This window comes from Clytia hemisphaerica, unplaced genomic scaffold, assembly GCF_902728285.1.
Source record: "Clytia hemisphaerica strain Z4C2 unplaced genomic scaffold, Clytia hemisphaerica genome assembly, whole genome shotgun sequence".
Classification (NCBI taxonomy): domain Eukaryota; kingdom Metazoa; phylum Cnidaria; class Hydrozoa; order Leptothecata; family Clytiidae; genus Clytia; species Clytia hemisphaerica.
The window spans coordinates 88,619-107,531 of NW_027103629.1; the positions used below are offsets into that span (position 1 = coordinate 88,619).

Genomic DNA, 18,913 nt, shown 5'->3' on the forward strand with positions numbered 1-18,913 from the left:
AAAAGTCAAACTACTGAAAATTGACCTCTGGATCAATATTAACCAGAATAACAGAATAAGGTCACAAAAACTAACTGTTATTCTTGAGGGAAAACTGCTCCCCTTTGGATAAGCAATAGTTGGTTTTTCATCCGATCGATGTAGAAATTTTCTTCCGGCAGGCTTTAAGTGCTCTGACCATAGTGAATTTTTGATATTTGCAACTTACAAAATGTAAAACACCCCTGTCTCAGTGCCCCGGTGGCCTGATTTCAGTACATGATTTCTTTCAGTACATGGTTTCAGTACATGATTTTTTCCTACGTCACTGCAGTAATCAAATTTTTATTGCACTCATTTGTAATCATCCTAAATGGCTTGGGAATTCAAGAACTGTTTTTTATTGTCGCTGTCTTTATTCAATTTATATCTCAATTCACAAATGAGTGCAATAAAAATTTGATTACTGCAGTGACGTAGGAAAAAATCATGTACTGAAACCATGTACTAAAAAAAACCATGTACTGAAATCAGGCCACCGGGGCACTGAGACAGGGGTGTTGTAAATTTCTACTTGATGTAGCCCACAAAACTGTGGCATGTTATACATTTTCTGTTAGGCCAACGACCTAATAAAATAGATAGACCAGTATCCTATTGAAATGATCCGCGTGCAAAAGCATTTTTTTAAGATTATCTATTGGTTGATATTGATCACATGACCTAAATTTTGTGAATATGTTCTTAATTTCAAGTCAAACTTTAAGGCTTAAAAATTAGTAAACATTGTTAAAATTATAACATTAGTATTTGGATAGTGTTTGTGTTTTCTATCTTAAGAACGCACCATGAACGCACGTTTATTTTCTTAGTTAGAGTCTTTCAAAAATTTTTATGTTCTTAAAGAAAATGCGCTGAAAAGCGCAACAGTGTTGTTGAAAAATATTGAAAAATATCTTGTGAGAAAGATGATTAAAAATGCGATCTGACGTAAGCAAAAAAAATCGAAAATTATGTTTATGGTAAGTAGAAATTCGATATAATTGATTTTACACCATTTAAAGATGCTTGTAAAAAGTATAATTTCTTTGTAATATGACTTACGCGGACTGCGGAAAGACGGCAAGATGAAAGAATACAAAATGAATAGAAAACAAAAGATTTCTAAGAGCCATTGTATGAAGTTCTTGGTCTATCTATTTTATTAAGTCGTTGGTTAGGCCAATTATCCTTGAGTCTGAAAATTTAAGAATCGCAATGAAAAAATTTGATGAAGAAGAAAATGAAGACTTTTGCAAAGAAGAGTATTTCAACTTTGAAGAGCTTAGTTTCGGCGGAGAAAAAACATTTTGAAAAAATTTTTGCGGTAGATGGTGTATCTTTTATTGAACTAAAATTAATTTTTCGGAAAATTTTTCTAAAAGCTTACTTGTCTCAAAATCTTGAAAATAGTGCTTTTTGACCAATTTTCCATCCCAATTTCTCATAGAAAAACAGCCATAACTTTTGATGAATTAAAATTTTCCGAAAAATTTTAAACAGTTTAATTCTTTGCGTACAGTTTGAAAAAACTTCGAAACAAAAAGGTTAATTACCCATTAAAACTCAGCACTTTTTATAAAAGAAGGTGGTACAACATATTATTAACGTCTTTTTAAAGTTCATAACGTCATTTTTGTAATTAAATTTTTAATTACTCTTAAGGGATTTGATTAAAAAGCAATTTATAAAGGCAACTCTTTGTTAAATGTGTTACATAACCTAAAACATAACTTTTATGTTTAAATACTAAAATCAATTTTCCGACCATGGTCAGAGCCCTTAATTATAATTATTTCAAAGAAAAAATACATGGCCCTCTCATTCCCCTGTCTCAATGAACCTTGGAGGATTGTGTTTGGTTAAACATGCAGTGCTCGTGAGCATTTTTAAAGCTTTTGTGTCTTTTAGGAGATTTTCCTTGAAAAATACAGATTTTGGTCAAAAGTAAGAAGTGACTTTTAAATTGGACTAGATTTGTTGAGAAAAGATCAACCCTTATGATTCCAGTTTTTGAAAGTTATTTGTCATTATAAATTTTTCACAAAAAACGAGTTTGGCTTACTTTGAGCTGGATTTTTGCTTGGATGAACTAGGTTATAAAGACTAACAATATAATTTTTCCTCGTAGAATGGTTATAAAAATTTTCCAACCCCCCCCCCCAATTCATGACTAAGCTTTCTTGTTTTCGTTAGAAGTTTATTTTGTTGAAAACCTGGTCAATGACGACCTGGTGGATTATAAAAACCAATGAGAAAGGGTTTTTTCGTGGAAAGAGGCAAAATTCGCATGTCATGGATTCCCTCGGGGGGGGGGGGGTGTTGGAAAATTTTAACCGTGAAAGGTCTTGCACTTTACATACAGTTGGCGCTATCTATTCCAATTTTCAAGGGAAATTAAATGTTTACAAATACGGGATGGAATTCTTTAATTAATGGGAATAGAATCCTTTAATTTGAACGCGGTTTACCCTCGAATAGGAGAGATGAGAAAAATCCTTGAGGGACTTCATCAAAAACAATTTATTTCGAACGTCGTTTACGAGTGTCTCTTAATTTGATCGAAAACTGGAGCTTATCGTACAGTAGAATGCCGAGTTAGAGATCCTGCTGTACATTATTTAATTGAAATTTTCTAAACTCCCATTTGGACTTGATTTCGCTTGTAACGTCAAAACCCATTGTATATATCTGCTTCAGATAAAAGAATTCGCTTTGGCACGCTTTACTCTGAAGGTCGGGCAAATTTTTTAATTTTTATCTGGTAGATTTGACCTCTCCTTTAAAGCTTTAGCGTGGGCAGGCGCTAATATGCTATCGGAAGATTGGAAAACGAAATCAGCGAAATATGTCTCACGCCAGATTTTAACTAAACACTTTAATACCCATCGGCTAAACTATCATTTTTGGTGTATAATGTAGATACTTTTTTGTTTCGAAAATAAAGTCTTCTCAGGTACGTCAAAAATTTTTCATGTGACTATTGAAAGATTTGAAAAACTTAAACTTTAGTTATTTTACTTAAGAATTTTCAGCCCCTTTTCACGATAAGTGTGTAGTCTTTTTTCTTTTATCTATAACTTTTCAAGGAACTCTTCAATCGTAATAAATTTGTGCCATTAGAAAGATGCAAAAAAAAAATATTTTGCACTCATCCTACATTAGCTTTTGTCTTCATAAAATGAAGCTAAAGCGAACAAAAACGGAGATGAAAAAAGTAGGAAAGATAGGAAGACCCTGAAATCCATTATGGAAACTGGCGAGTCGACCGAAATTGGGGCAAACTCGGGAGGCAATTTCGGAAAGTTGGGATTTTGGCGCCCCTTTTTAAAAGTAAAATATGTTTGAAAAACTTATGCGAGCGAATCGGGCATAAAAAATTTGGGGTATTTTTCTATTTTTGACTGAAAACTGCTAGTTCTAAAAAAGCAAACGGGCGCTGAAATTAGTAATCGGTGGCGCCTTTTTGCCCCCTTGTCTTTCGGCGCCCCCTAAAAAAATCAGCCACTGGGGGGGGACTACCCCCCGCCACCATGCTACTAGGCAGTACTTTTTTGGACAACTTATCAAGGAGCTCCTCGATATCTCTCAAACGCTTAAGTTTGCCGAATCAACCCTTTTTATGAACTTTAAAATGGTTATACCCGTCAGCTCAGCGGTTCGTCTAAACATTTAAACCACAGTTGACACTCGCCAATTCGATTGTTCTATAATGCGAACTAATTTTCAACTCCCGTCATTGGGAAAACCTCATAAAATACTTTCCATAATTCGAATCTTTCTGTAATTCGAACAAATTAATAATCCCGTTCGAGTTCGAATTAGTGAGAGTCAACTGTATTTCTTTTCTGAAAGCCCGTGACAGGCCCGTGATCAGGACTTAAAGATGAGCCGGGCAGTTTTTCAAAATAACGGACTAACTTGGGACTAAAACGCTAACGTGATCATAATCAACTTTTGTGCCAGAGAGTATCATCTCGCGTATAATGTAGCATTCGGGGGGGGGGGTCACTCGACTCCGCTACGCTCAAAGAAAAATTAGGGTACCTTAAGGGAAGAAATTTTCGCAGGAATTTAATTTCGCGGTTGGTCAAATTGTTTTTTTTCGCGGGAATTTAATTTCGCGGTTCATCGATTTTCGAAAAATTCGCGGGAATTTAATTTCACGGTTCATCGGTATTCAAAAATTTCGCAGGAATTAAATTTCGCGGATCACTAAAATCTTTGATTTTTTTTATTTGACTTCACGTTATTAAGACGTTTATAAGGAACCTGAGGCTGAGATTTGACTGTGAATCTTAAGGAAACTCACAAACTATACACGTATTTGAAATATTGAACATACAGAATGAAAGAGGACACTGACAAAAGCATATAATGGGGTATTTTGAGGGGTAGGGGGACTATTTTTTTGAAAGTATGGTTAATGATTGTAAATTTTAGAATGTACAATCAAAGACAAAATACTTGGCACAAAAGGGAAATTCACCGGGGTGTTTTGAAACCACAATCGATTTGTAAGTGCTCTAAAGTAGGTTCGAAGGGTAGAGTTTTAACTCTGAGTTTTAACGCTAGACTTAACACTTAAGATCTGAGGATCCAAAAGTTCAAAAATGGTCCAGTAGGGCTTGAAATATAGCCTAGAAACCAATAAATCCCTCCCAGATCGAAATAATCGATGAAATCAAGTTGAGGGCCTAAAATTGACATTCTCGCTCGAACTTCAATTTTCGAAAAATGGTAAATTAGCCAAAAGTGCAAATATATTATGGCACGGATTGTAGATTATGAAAAATTTCGCGGTTCATCGATTTTGAAAAAATTCGCGGAAATTTAATTTCGCGGATTGACAATTTTGTGAAATTTCGCGGGACTTAATTTCGCAGTTTTAGGCAAAATCCGCGAAAACCGCGAAATTTTCTTCCCGTGAAAATTTCTTCCTTAAGGTACCAAAATTGGACCCTTACAGTGCAGCGAAAATTTAGCAAAATTTGAGTAAATTAGGGCTAAAGATCAATTCTTACGGTGCATTTTCTTGAATACTTTTGTCCATTTCAAGGCAATATTAAATGGTCAGGTTTCTCGAATTTTGTCCAAAAAGCCTCGTTTTTCTCACTTTTACACCCTTACATACAGTGCATTTTCTCTCCCTTTCCTCATTTCCACGTCGGGCGTAGCATTAGCGAGTTTCAGCGAGTTACAGTGGAGTCTCCATAACTCGAACCCGCACGGGGAACAAAAAATTGTTCGAGTTAAGGAGATTTTGAGTTATGGAGATATTAGATCTAAAGTCTGTTCACGATAAGTGTGCACTCTTTTTTCTTTTAGCTATAACTTTTGAAGGAATTCTTCAATCTTTATAAATTTTGTATCGTTGAAGAGATAGTTGTGAGTGGAACAATTTGAAATAAAAAAGTCTTTAAAAAAAAATTAAAAACGAAGATGAAAATGAAGAAGAAAAAATCGAAGATCTTGTAGAAAAGTGCTATAACTTTCATTTTCACTGGAGAGATTTTTTGATCTTGGGAGGTCATCACTGTGAAGAAATTTCACTGAAATATTTATTCAATATAAAGTTATGATACAAAGTTAATAAGTGATTCACCCCAAAAAACAGCAGAAAACAGCAAAAAACAGCGTTTTTAGACGTCAATAAGCTTATAACTTTGTTTGATATCTTTTCACTGAATGATTATTTTTGAGAATTTTTTTCACAGTGATGACGTTCGATAATGAAGGAGTCACTTCAGTGAAAATGATAGTTATAGCACCTTTCTACAAGATCTTCATTTTTTTCTTCTTCATTTTCATCTTCATTTTTAGAATTTTGTTATAGATTTTTTTATTCAAATTGTTCCACTCACTAATATCTTTCCAACGATACCAAATTTATAAAGATTGAAGAATTCCTTCAAAAGTTATAGGTAAATGAAAAAAGAGTGCACACTTATCGTGAATAGACTTTTTTTTTTAGATAGTTATGGTTTATAAGGCATTATTAACTAAAGAGGCGAGAAAACTTGTTCGAGTTAAGGAGAGAGTTATGGAGGTTCGAGGTAAAGAGACTTTTGAGGACGGCGGTGCGACTGAAGCGATTTGAAATAACCCATAATTTTGACCAGCAAAATCTAGGAAGGATCAGAACCATCTCGCTTCAGTCAATCTGCTACCCTCAAAAGTGCAAATACATAAACTCTCTATGCCTCTACAGCGATGAATTTTCACATTTCCGTGGTATTAGAGCTGGTTACAAATACCGTGAAAAGCTACCCTGAGTATCAGAGGTTGAGAATATTTCAACCTCTGAAGACCAATAATAGAAATTTTATCGCGCATGTGTCAATCTAATCACTGTAGAAAAAAATCAAAGATGAAGAGCAAATATTACCATATTAATGTCTAGCAGACTGTATCAGTATGCAGTTTACTATTTACGAATTCCCCAGAAACCTCCAAGTGTAATTGAAGTGAGTTTCTTTCAAAAGAAATCTTTTACATGATCCCCAAATGTATAACAGTAATTACTTAACTATTCTAATTATTATGGTGATGTTACTTTAACGGAATCGAAATAATAGGCAGATCTTTATGTTATGATTCTCTATCACTGACTCTTTTTGAAAAGCATTGATGACATTTTTAAGTTGTGTTTTCAACGACGGGAATAAAAATATCAACTTTGAACTTCATCGAGATTCTATTAAGCACGCAATCAACGCAGAGAAAAGTAACCATGACGACAATCCAAGATCTTGGATTAAGTTCAAAATTGATATTTTTATTTGCGTCTAGGTTACAAAAGCCAACCTCTCAAACAAACTCTCTGAAGGTTTAGGGGACTACGAATAAAATATTTTCATTAGTTTTTGCAATTAGGATTTCCAGAACTGGTCTAAATTGGAGAAGATTGAGGGGCCAGCCAAAATCATTCTGTCAAATTATCTCGTTCATGAGCAACAAGCTGATGAAAATTAATTTTAAATAGGAATAGTCTTTCGGCCTGGGGGAGGGGGTACTTAGGAAAAATGGGTATCGGGTATTACCCTTGCCGATTGACGGAGGTATTCCGCTTACTTAGAATCGAAAAGAAAAATGGACCCTACACGTGGGACCCAATTTCTGAAGATTTTTCCAAAGTTTGCGAAATAAGTGACCCTGAACAAAATGTTCTTATAATGTTACATATTTCCTATTTTGGTGTTTATGCAACCCATACGAGGTCATGGAGGTGAAAAAAAGTACCCTGACCAGCGGTACATCCCAAGTACCCCCCCCCGGAACGAGCCCATAAGGGCTTACTTTCTACACCCTCGAAAAGTCTTTCAAAGGGTTTAACCTGGGGGGAGGGTATTAGGGCTACAAGCTGACGATGGTGTACCGCCCGACTTTCGACCCTCGGATCCTTAGCGGGACTAAAAAGTAGGATAAATTGGGAAATTTTGTGAATTTTACGACCTTTATTGGAACTAGTTTGACCAAATTTCAATGTTTTTAGAGGCAACAATTGAAATTCTTTTTTAGATTGAGATTTGATTTTCTAATTTTTCTAACCCCAACAGGGACTGCCCTGTCCCAGGCACCCTTATGGGCGGCACATACCCGTACTCTTCACTTGCCTAAGAAGGAGAAAAAAAAGAAAATTTTTGTGAATTTTACGACGCTTATTGTGACAAACTTGAATTTAGGCCAGATTTCGATCTTTCCGGCGGTAAAAAGTTGAAATTTTCCTATTTCTCCGACCCTTAGTGGGACTGAAATTTGATTTCCGATTTTTCCGACCCTTAGCGGGACTTTGGAAATCCAAAAAAGCTACTCTTAAGGGCGGCACATACCGTATCCTCCATTTGCCCGGGCCAGCACCCCATTTTTGCCTAGTGAACCCCGGGCAATTGAGGCCTTGAAACGGTCCCATAATAATTACGAAATATCAAAAATCGACTCCCTCTCGTAATTTGGATTAAAGTTTAAAAGAAATTTTGGCTGAACATTGGGTCGTTTTTTCTCAAAGGGTCGTAACCCCCTCCCCCCAAGTAAAAACGTCAAAAAGGGGCAACATTTTCGAAATTTTTGTGATGTTCTTGATTGTGTGTATCCAATTATGAACAAGCACACACGAGAATAAAAAGCAAGATATCAGACGTTCTCGGTTCTCCTTTTGCTTTTATTTGAAGAAACTTTTTAACCAAACGCAGAATAACCAACGACAGCAACGAGACGAGATAACAACTGAACTGCGTTGGAGGACTTTTAAAAGAACAAAGAATGATGCCGGCAAGAAAGCCCTCAGCAAGCCAGAATTGGGCCAGCATCAACGAAAGTCATTAAAAGTATCTCCCACTTACCATCTTGGGTGACTTGGGTGTTCTGTCCCTTGCTCCTGAGAACGCTATCAGCGATCAATGAAACCAATAAAACTCTCAAAACTTTGGTTATAATTGGTTCGTTGCAGCTGTGTCTTACTTTTCGTGTTTTTTTTCTCTGGAATGGAACACTTTTGACGTTCGATGCAAGCTCAGAGGAAACCCGTCTTGATTTAGTGCAGGGAAAACCCTTAAATTTGTAAATTTTAAACTGCGAATTTTTGTTTTTCTTCGCCTGGGACAAGAAAAATGGCGGAAAATCAGAAAATCAGTTGAATGGAAGGGATGAAACTGCCAGACGAAGCTAAAGCTTGGCCGCTTTAAACATGATAATTGATGCAAAACGGGACCAACAAAAAAAGAACTATATCTTACAAAAATGAGATTCAAATGTATGAACTGTAAAAGGTTAGTAGTGTTGGTTTTCAAGGGTTTCAAAGGTTTCTTGAACATATTGCATTTATAATTTGATTCTGCAAACAACGTATGTGTAAGGTTTTTACTGCCTGAGATATGGGGAATAAATCTTAAGTTTCCACCTGAAATTTGCTATGGTTCTCATTTTTTTTCACCATCATGAAACTAAACGCACAACCATGATGTATTTGTTTATTACGAAAAGTCAACAAAAAAGCCGAACTCCATTTTGAAAGACACCGCGAAGGAGTGCACTTCTATTCATAAAATAGTAGAGATATTTTCGCGACATAGATGAACGAGTTACAACGAAAAGAGTTATGAATACTTTATTTATATCGTCGTTGTCGTTTCCATTCTTCTCATATCTTTTTTCAAAGTTCATACTCCTCAATTATCCATCATGAAGGTAAGGCTCATTTGTAAAGTCTGTGAAAAGTGGAAGCTGGAATCATAAATGTTAGAATTGAAGTTTAACTATGAAAGATTTAACAACCAGGAATCACAAAAACTATTGGAATTTTTTAACTGTGTTTTATATAAAAGTACGACGAGGGTTACTTTAATCTTACTCGTTTTTGCTTGAGATCTGAATTATAATATTTACAAAATTCTATCTAAAATTATGTTCTATCCGCAACGGTTTATAGTATAATAATAAATATGTAAATTGTTTCAGTTGTTCGAGAAATATTCCTACTCTCTAGTCTGCTTTTTTATAATTGATCGATAGTTTTTGAATATTTTCATGCTTTTGTTATAGAGATCTAACGTACGTAATGATTTTCTTTAAACAAAAATAGCAAACAATTCAATGACATAAAATTAAATTTACAAATCGTTCTACTTTTTGAAGTTTCCAACCTCTTCCACCCTGTATCTAAACTGACGAAAGGAACCAGAAGGAACATCAATTTAGAACTCGAAAAGATTTTTCATCTAGAAATTCTCTGCCATTTTTATAAAACTTTTGATGCGTAAAATAGGCGTGGAATGATTGATAGTCTGTACACACACCCAGTATCTACGGCTTATTTCAAAATCCATTGCCGTAATTCATTGTACTACGAAGCAGTGGCGTGGTGGGAAAATTTCTCTGGGGTGGCCAAGGCAAATATGGCGCCCTTTTTAAAGATTTTTTATTTTTGGCGCCCCTCTCTCTATACGCTCATTATGAACACAAAAAAGAGAGTGTGCGAGCGAAGCGAGCCAGAAAATTTTGAGTTTTTGAGGTGATGAGGGGCGCCATTTTTGTTTTTTCATTTGTCAATCTTTCGATATGGGCGCCTGAAAAATCCTTCTTGGCGTCCCTTATTTTTGGGCGCCCCTTCTCAAAAGGGCTCCGCTGGGGGGGCCTGGCCCCCCTGGCCCCCCCCTGCCACCACGCCACTGCTACGAAGTGATAAACGCGAGATACACTAATGGTACAGAGTAAATGATTGAATGAAAGGAGATTTTTAACACGTAAAACAAAAGAAACTCATTATTTAAATTGCTGCAATTTAGATTGTTTCGAAAAGGCCGTTCGACAAGATCTCTTACTGTATAAATCTGCAATGGAGTATCCACTTTAAAAAAATAGTCGCTATTGCGAGTTATTTTTATGTTCATGGATGTGTTGCTAGTTTGGTGGAAATATGTGTTAGCTCTGTTGAATAAATAGTGAATACTGTAGTCTCTGCCAGTGTCATGTTTAATATTTCCAGTTATCCAGTCATTTTAGAAAGATTGGAATTACGACAAGTATTTAAAACAACATTCCAATTAATGCGGCCAATACCATAGTTGGAATTGCACAAAAATATGCAAATTGTTGAGATTAAAATTAGCGAGAGTTGATATCAAAATTATTACAAATTATTGAAAATAAATGGACGCCCGGGCCAAAACTTGGAAGAACTTAGAACAACGAGCTAGAAAAAAGTGAACGTGTCTGCTTTTATTGGTATCATCTGATATACCGTATTACTTCAAATAAATCACCTGGGTGTATATTAAATATTTTTGTTTTTAAGAGGGATGTTCATTCGAGGGGGCGGGTGTTTAAAAGAAGGGAACGTTTATTTATAACATTATTTTATTCTAATTTTTTGTTCGATTACATAAGTTGGGCAATTTTGAGTTTCTAGGGAAATTTTACTTTGAGAAAGCTTTTTAGATTTATGATAATAATTTTCGATTTATAAATTCGAAATCGGTCGTAAAAGTTTTCGCTGGAGATTGTCGAGTATGCAATGCTAAATTACTTATTGTGGCAAAAGGTTAGTATTTAGAACAGTTCCAAAAATCCCCTTCATTTTGGTTTTGTGACATTTTCTGTTTTACAATATTGGTTTTTCATAAGTGACATTTTTAGACTTACCATAAAGGAAAGGAATTTGCTTTCATATCAAGCCTTATCTTTCATCTCCAAAGTTGTGGGAGAACCAAAAAAATAGACTTAGTCTACAAGGAGATATGAAAGTTGTGTGACATTTTTATACTTACTTTAAATTAGACTTACTCTACTACTAGATCGTTGTTTGAATTTTTAGCAGTAGATCAAAGGGAGTTCAAATTTTTGGTTAGTGAAAAAATTAGACTTAAATATCTTCCATTTAAGGCTTGGGGACTAGAGAAGTTTTTTTCGCGTTGGTGCAATGCAACATGCTGCATCCCACCAACCTGAAACGCTTTCTCGTGTCTTCACCCCATTTTTCTTTCTACCAATAAAAGTGAAATCTGACTTTTGTCCCAGGGACAAAATCAGCGTGTCTTTTGGGTATTTCCCTCATTTTTTGTCCCATGAAACAAAAAAAGAAACCATGGGACACACATTTTTTCCTGTGTTGGTGGGATAGACCATGTTATATTGCACCAACGCGAAAAAATCTTCTCGTGTCCCCAAGCCTTTAGATTTTTCATATCCTTTTTATCAAAAGTCACAGCCCATCAAAAAGGGTATAAATAGGCGATAAGTTGATAGTAGCCATAACCCTAGATCTAAAGGAGATATAAAAAATCATATTTCATATTTATACTGCTAAAAAATATCGATGATGCTTTATTTTTATTAGCGCGTATATGTTATGTGAGTTTGCAGTATAATTGTGTCTTTAGATATCAAGTGTCGACAAAGCAATGTCATACCCGGTTGTTGGTGTTGTTGTTTTTAACGTACTTATGTCCGGTTCTAAGTTTACGGGTCGAACAAATAATTTTCTGCTAAACGGAGGAAGATGTACACCCTGTAATCCGATTTTCTTGTCTGATCTCCGGCTTTTAAGTAGGGAAAAACGGCCAAAATCTAATGGCGAAAAAGGATCTCCGTAAGGCTGTCCTAAAATGATACGAAAAATCAGCGAGGATCAGATATTCTAAAAGGACTTAAACCAGTACAAAAAATATTGTTTCAGCTTCAGTTTCAGTTTATCCCGTCCGTTCGTCCGTCTAAAAAAAACAGTTTTCCTCGGAATACACGGGTTGCGAAATTATATCAGTGCAGTCAAAACATGTGATTACTCGAAAAAGTTCAGTTACAACTGATAACTTTATTAGTGTCAATAAATTCGAACCAATCAGAATAAATGTCATGTAACAAGCACATAGAAATCTTGTCTTCAGATTTTAAAATTTTGCAGCCTGTGTATTGGCTCATTAGTTTTTTCCGGTTTTTGGCACAATGATGCAAAATGGCAAAAACGAAAAAGTCTCGAAGCCCAATTAAAAATTTTTTTGGGGTAAATTTTGGTTGAGAAGTGCCTTAAAATAAGGTATAGGCTATTTTTTGGCGAGGTTTCATAAAAGATGGCCGAAGTAATTTTTCCCGGAAATGTTTTTTCAACTTAAGATATGAATTTTTCATCAGAATTTATCACAGAATTAATAAGTCAATGATAATTGTAGAAGATCGACTTATTTTCAAACGATATCTCTCGATTTGAAAGTGCTATGATTTTATAGAAAATAGTAAATACAAATACAAATTATGCAAATTAAAATTCTATTGTTTTGATCCAGTCTTCTAATGTGTTGGTATTTTGCTGACCAGAATCTATATTTAGAGGAATTTAGTTTAATGCTTGAAAACAAAATCGTTCTATTTTAATTTTAAATGATACACTTTATCTTGATTGGAACGCCTTTTACCCCTCTTTCATATTACATTAATCTTCAGTAGGTCTATTCAGCATGTAGCTTGTTCATTTTCGTTTTTCTTCTCCATTTTTCACTTTTCCATAAATGTTTCACTTATATATCTATTGGAAAATATTTTTACGAAAGATGGGAAAGATTCCAAATGAAGAAGAACGACGATTTTCTTGTTTAGTACCTAGAAGACCAACCAAATTTATTTTTCCTCTAGTATCCGAAACGCTGCGATCAACTGTTTTGACGGATACGACTTTTCGGTGGTCGATAAAAAAAGTAAAGGTCAGCCAGCTACATCTTTTTTTGCCAATCTTTCCAGTCCAGCCAAGTTATTCGCTAAAACGAAGCTAAAAATTTGGCGCAGAAAACTTTAAAAAAAATGGTCCGATGCCCTTTAATTTACACACCCGGGGGAGTACTAGAGTTGGTGAGTGAGGGGTATGTGCGGACGGGACCTCCGAAAACCGACCCTTAGAGAGACCAAATTTAAGTGAAAAAGTGACCCTTAGAGAGACTTTTTCGAAAAATTTTCTCTGATTTTCAAAAATTTCCTACCCTTAGTGAGACTTTTTTGTAATTTTTTCTCTCAAAATCAAATTTTTTTTCTAAAAATCGTGATTTTTCCCACCCTTAGAGAGACTACTTTGAAATTTCCTGATTTTTGTAACCCTTAGAGAGACTTTGAAAGGTGAAAAACCCGACCCTTACCGTCCGCACATACCCAGCACCTATTTTTGCCTAAGTACCCTCCCCCCCCCCGGGTTTACACACCAATGCTTTTTAAGGGAGTCTTTCTTCCTATTCTTCCTAAGTTTTGCCCCTTTTGGTCTGAGAACCCTTTTTGCCCAAAATGAGGCATAGACTTTGGGCAGTTTTCTGCTAGATACGAAGTTCCCAAAAGGTTGGCAGTTTGCAATTTTCGATATATTGAAAAAGAGAAGATCATAATTTTTGAACATCACTTATCTCAATTAGATCAAAAGTTACAACCCTCGAACATAAACTAAAAGATTTCTTAAAGTAGTTGACAATGGGAACTAGCAAATAGGGCCCATTTACAAGCGACTTCAAATAACTGGTTGACGATATATCAAAAGGCTTTGTTAATTCTTAAGGCCTTTTTTTAGACTGAGTGTACATTTTGATGAGAATTTTTTTCTAAGCGAACATAGTGTTGATGCTATGGCATGATTCTACTAGTTAATTTTCAACATAATAATATTCCACTCGCAATTATCTTTTCAACCAGCACAGAATTGTAGTTGATTGGACTTGATTTTTAATATAATTTACATGTCAATCTGCTTTAAAGGGTTCCTCGTCATAAAAATGAGCGATGAGAGATTTTGTTCTCAATCTAACACAACAACAATTTTTGTTTGTATATTACATTTTGCTTTTTTTTCATCTCTAGTTATTAACATTAGCAAAAAAGATTTGTAACAAACTTCTGAATGCAAGTCAATTTTTTCAATCTGGGTCAGCAATACTTACTTAAAATAAACGCCCAAATAATCTACATCCAAGATCATTTTGATAATGTGAATTATCTTGCCTACCTTACTTTGCCTGTTCAGTATCCCTTTAACTGCCGATGTCGGCATGAGCATTTTCAATTTCTTTGCCGATGTCGGCAAATGATAACCTGATAACAGCTGTTCATAATTTTCTTACGTGCACGGTAAACCTCTGAAGGCACTTGAAAATTATACATCTGAGGAAAATAGTCCTCCCTCGGAAAATTTTACAATTATATTTAGGCTGAAATTCGTCGAAAAATTAAGAACATCGTAAGAACATGCCCAGCCTCAGTTTGGAAAAAAATGACAAGAAACTACAATTTTTTCCTCTTTTCAAGCAGTTTTAACCAAACTTAGGGATGGATTTTCTAAAATCGAGAGTCAAATATTGTCCTAATTTTACCAACTTTAAGTGCTATTTATTTTGCACGATGTTGTCGATTTAAAGTAGTCCGAAAAATTAAGAACGCATTTAAGAACATTTTAGGCTGAAAATTTCTAAAAAAATAAGCACATCCAGGCTCAGCCAAATTTTAGGTGTTCTAATAAAAAAAAAAAACGTGTAATTTTTTCACCGCCGTGGCTTGGAAATGTTGATATATCCATATATACGCCCCCTTTCTCACAGACCCGATGGCATTTTATCAGCCGGTGGGGATAAAAATAACGGCGCAAAGCGCGATGGGGATTTGAACTCCCTTGTTTTCTAGCCATAAAATTCAGTGGGGACGGAAAAAATGGCACAATCTTTTTATCGAGGATTTGCTTATCTAATTATTTTCAGCGGCTACGAAAATCAGAGTATAATTTTTTATTGGGAACGATATTTCGGTCATTTTTTCCAGTGGGAAGGGTTCTCAGTATATATGTGAGAAGGGGGTGTATAGAATATCCATAGAGTGAGTTCGTTTACAGCCGGTGGGTTTTGTTATTTATTTCACTGAGAAGGATGCGTACGTTCTTGATTTTCTTTTCTTTTTCATACTAACAATATTGATGATTGGAACTTGGTTTCTCTCCGTGGTGAATTGTGGGGAATAAGGAATTTTCGTCTATCCATCTACAGTAAACAGTAGAAATAGATACATATCCCCATAGGTAATTGTTCCGTCAATCCAACGATTTAGAACTCTGAAGTGAATGGAAAGATATCAGTCACTGAGACAGGGATTTCTTTCAATTGCTCAACTATTTGTAATTAGGGGAATTTGAAGGTCGGACACTGTTCGAATCGAACAATTTTCCAGCTTTTTATCAGAATTTTACGACTTTCGGGTATGTTAGAGGTACGGCAGCACATGACCAGTGTCTTTTGCCTGTTATATAATTTTGTACCCGATAAATTCGATATGCTACACGTTGCAATAGAGGAGCGATAAAACGCGTTTTTATAATCTGAACATTTTCTTTGCACAAACACAAGACGCTACTTTACTCTCGCCTTTCTCTGATATAGAAGTAGTATAAATTTTCAAAACGTTTCTCAATAACTATTTTGATTGGCTATCAAACAATAACAACAGTCAAGCACAGGCCCCGCACTGCAATTCCTTTTTTTGTTATTTTCTTAATTATGACACTCTCCTTGATTCTTTTATCATAATCGTTTGAGGAAGGTTTTAGTCGTTTCAAAGCACAACGGTGGAGTGCAACTTATTGTGGCAAATGGAGAAGCTAGAAAGAGAGAGAGGAGAAGAGAACATCCAAGGGAATAGTTTGAAAGCCTTCGAACGAACTACGACTACTGTGTATTCTATAACATCGTTCTACATACAACTACTATTAGATTTTTGTTTCTTTTGCGTACACAAAGATGTCCGTGGAAAAACTTTGTATCGTTCAGAATGAAACTTTTTTCTGTTTAGACTCTTGTCTAGAGCTCTGTAAGTCAATGATAAAGGCTAATTTGACTTTGATTGAATTATCATAGGTTAACGTTTTACTCGTTTCGCCAGGGACTCTTAGCTTTAAAACTGTCACCAATGAAACCCTCCAGTGTCCAGAGCTTTCTCTTCATAAAATAGGCCCTTTTTACACTTTTTTTTATTTTTCGAGATTTTTTTCTGCAGTTCAATATTTTCTTTTATCTTCCAATGTTTTTTTTTCAGTGAAGTTGAATTATTTTTCTTTTTTCATCGTTGAAGTCTTTATGAAAAATCGTGTTATTTCATGAAATTTTATCATTTAATTTTCCTTATAATGAAGGACTTTTCCAGGTAGGAAGGAATTTGTAAAATTTAATAATTTAAAATGTCTTCTGTTTTAATCCAAAAAAATTGGTCAATCTGTGCAATTTTTCAGAAAAGTTACATTTCTATCGAACCAGCTTTTACACGGCGAGGTTCTTTTAAATCAGAAAAGAATTTTTCTAGAAACGGTATTGAAAACTAACAGTTTTCAACTTTCGGGATTTATATTTCACAAATTGTCGAATAGGTAGGTTCAAAAAATCTTTTAATATTTGTACACGATTTATAGTTCGTTTGATACTGCTTGGGAAAAATAATTGATTACTTTTATCGAGTTCTTGTATTTTGAAATCAATGAAACAGGACAGTAAAATGGTCATTACTCAAACAATAAACGGGCTATAATTTCTTTCTCAACCAGTTTTGATTAAAAATAAAACTTATCTAAATCATTTCAAATCTTATTGCTCAAATAAATTTGAATATCTGATTCGGTGAATTGGGTCTGTGATAAAAAGGTTACCATTTTCTATCTGTTTCATTGTGACAAGTTTATGGGCTTAGTTCGGAAATAAGATACCATTCAAGCATAACAGACATGCTTTAAACTGATAACAAATAGCTTATGATCTTTTGGTTGCCTTTACTGCCAAGAGAATATGAAATTTTCCAACCTTTGAATTTGTTTGTAGTAGTAGCGCGTTAAAACGTTTTGAAACAGAGATCGATGGAACACAATTTGTCGAATAATTCTCATATTTCGTCTTTAAAACAATTTGTTCAGATGTTGAGGAGAGATATTATGCTAATGTTAAAAGTAAGTGAGATAGGATGAATAATCAATTAGTTTTACTTCTTTTGAGCCAGCTTTAATTGATTGTACGCTATGTTCGAAAAGAAATTTGGACAACTGCTTTTAAAGAATGAGAATAGTCTGTTTTGTAACAGATTTAACATGTAATTGCGTTGTCGTAAGAAACTGTTGGCTCAGACAAAAATATTTTTCAGAGACTTTACTGTAAAATTTCGGTTGTTCTCATTTTAGGATCGGGTTGCTGGTATAAACCGAAATTTTTGATTTCCCTTTTCGTTTCAACGAAAATAATTTCCTTATCCAATTTGACATTTTTATATTTTTTAACACTGCAAATTGGCGTCAATTTGATGTTTATGTGTTTCAAATCCAAATGAAATGGCCCAACGAAAACGATAATATACTCAATTTTTCCTTTCTTACTTATTTTTTGTCAGAATCAAGTAAAAGAATTAGTTTGTATCCGAAATATACTCGAAAATTGCTTCAGATTGTTTGTTCTTATTTGTAACCGGAGAAGGAATTCCTTTTGATGAAATTTCAACCATGTAGTTGTGTGATGCGTGGATGACATGTTGCACACCATACCTTTACACTTGAGTCATCATCAAGTCAAATATCCTTCATCTAAGTAACAACCGGAATTTTTGAACGAATTTCTCTTTAATTGATTAAGGATTTTCCTTGTTGAATCTTGGTAGTACTAGGTTTGATTTGCTCTTTTTTCAGCCCTAGAAAAGAGGTATATGTTTAGCACTCGGATATAATTTATGTTATGAAATGAATATAGGAATGGGTCTTCCAGTAAATGTTTCATGGTCTCTTCTATGAAGTTCTGATTTGATACAATTTTATCACTGTTTTAATCAAGTCTAGCAATAAAGTTGTAGTTAATTTATCTAGTAATTTGGGAAAGCAACTTCATTATGGGTTTCATTGCAAAAAGAATGATGAAATTTGATCGGCATAAATCACAAGTGAACAAACAATGTTTCTTGGATAGAAAAGGCGACTATCGTCCTGATGAACAAAATGAGAACTTTTCATTTTTTTTCCTTCAACAATGGGAAGGCGATGCCAGGTGCAAATTGCTCAATGTACGGATGTGGCACCTCTCGTAAACACAAAGATATTGGTATATTCAAACTACCCTTACCCAAAGATGATTTCCATCGAAAATGGCGGCAAGAGCTGATTGATATCATCTTGAGATATCGAGTACTTGACGAGAATCTTGAGCGACAAATTCAAGAAGATCGAATACATATTTGTCAACGCCATTTCCGAGAAGATCAGTTTTATATTTGTAAGTTTTCTTTTCCATTCATTACGCGAAATTCATTTCTCAAAGAAATTGTCAAGTAATGATGCTATGCAGATAAGGCTTACGATTAAAACCCTGAAATGGGCTACCCTAAATTCAGCATTCACCCCTTTATCTGAGAAATATTATTGTTATTTAAA

The 18,913-nt window shown here is 34.8% G+C and overlaps 1 protein-coding gene across 2 annotated transcripts in view; it reads left to right on the plus strand.

The window, feature by feature from the left end:
- Positions 1 to 18,913, plus strand: part of LOC136802556 (uncharacterized) — a 33,501-nt gene that overhangs the window by 13,111 nt on the left and 1,477 nt on the right. The window contains exon 3 of one of the 2 annotated variants that reach the window (XM_067059293.1): positions 18,521 to 18,755. In XM_067059293.1, coding sequence (XP_066915394.1) covers positions 18,524 to 18,755 — 232 coding nt within the window. In that variant the 5' untranslated portion in view covers positions 18,521 to 18,523. Of the gene's footprint in view, positions 1 to 15,425; positions 18,756 to 18,913 lie in introns of those variants that run through there. The other variant, XM_067059292.1, reaches the window with a different exon arrangement.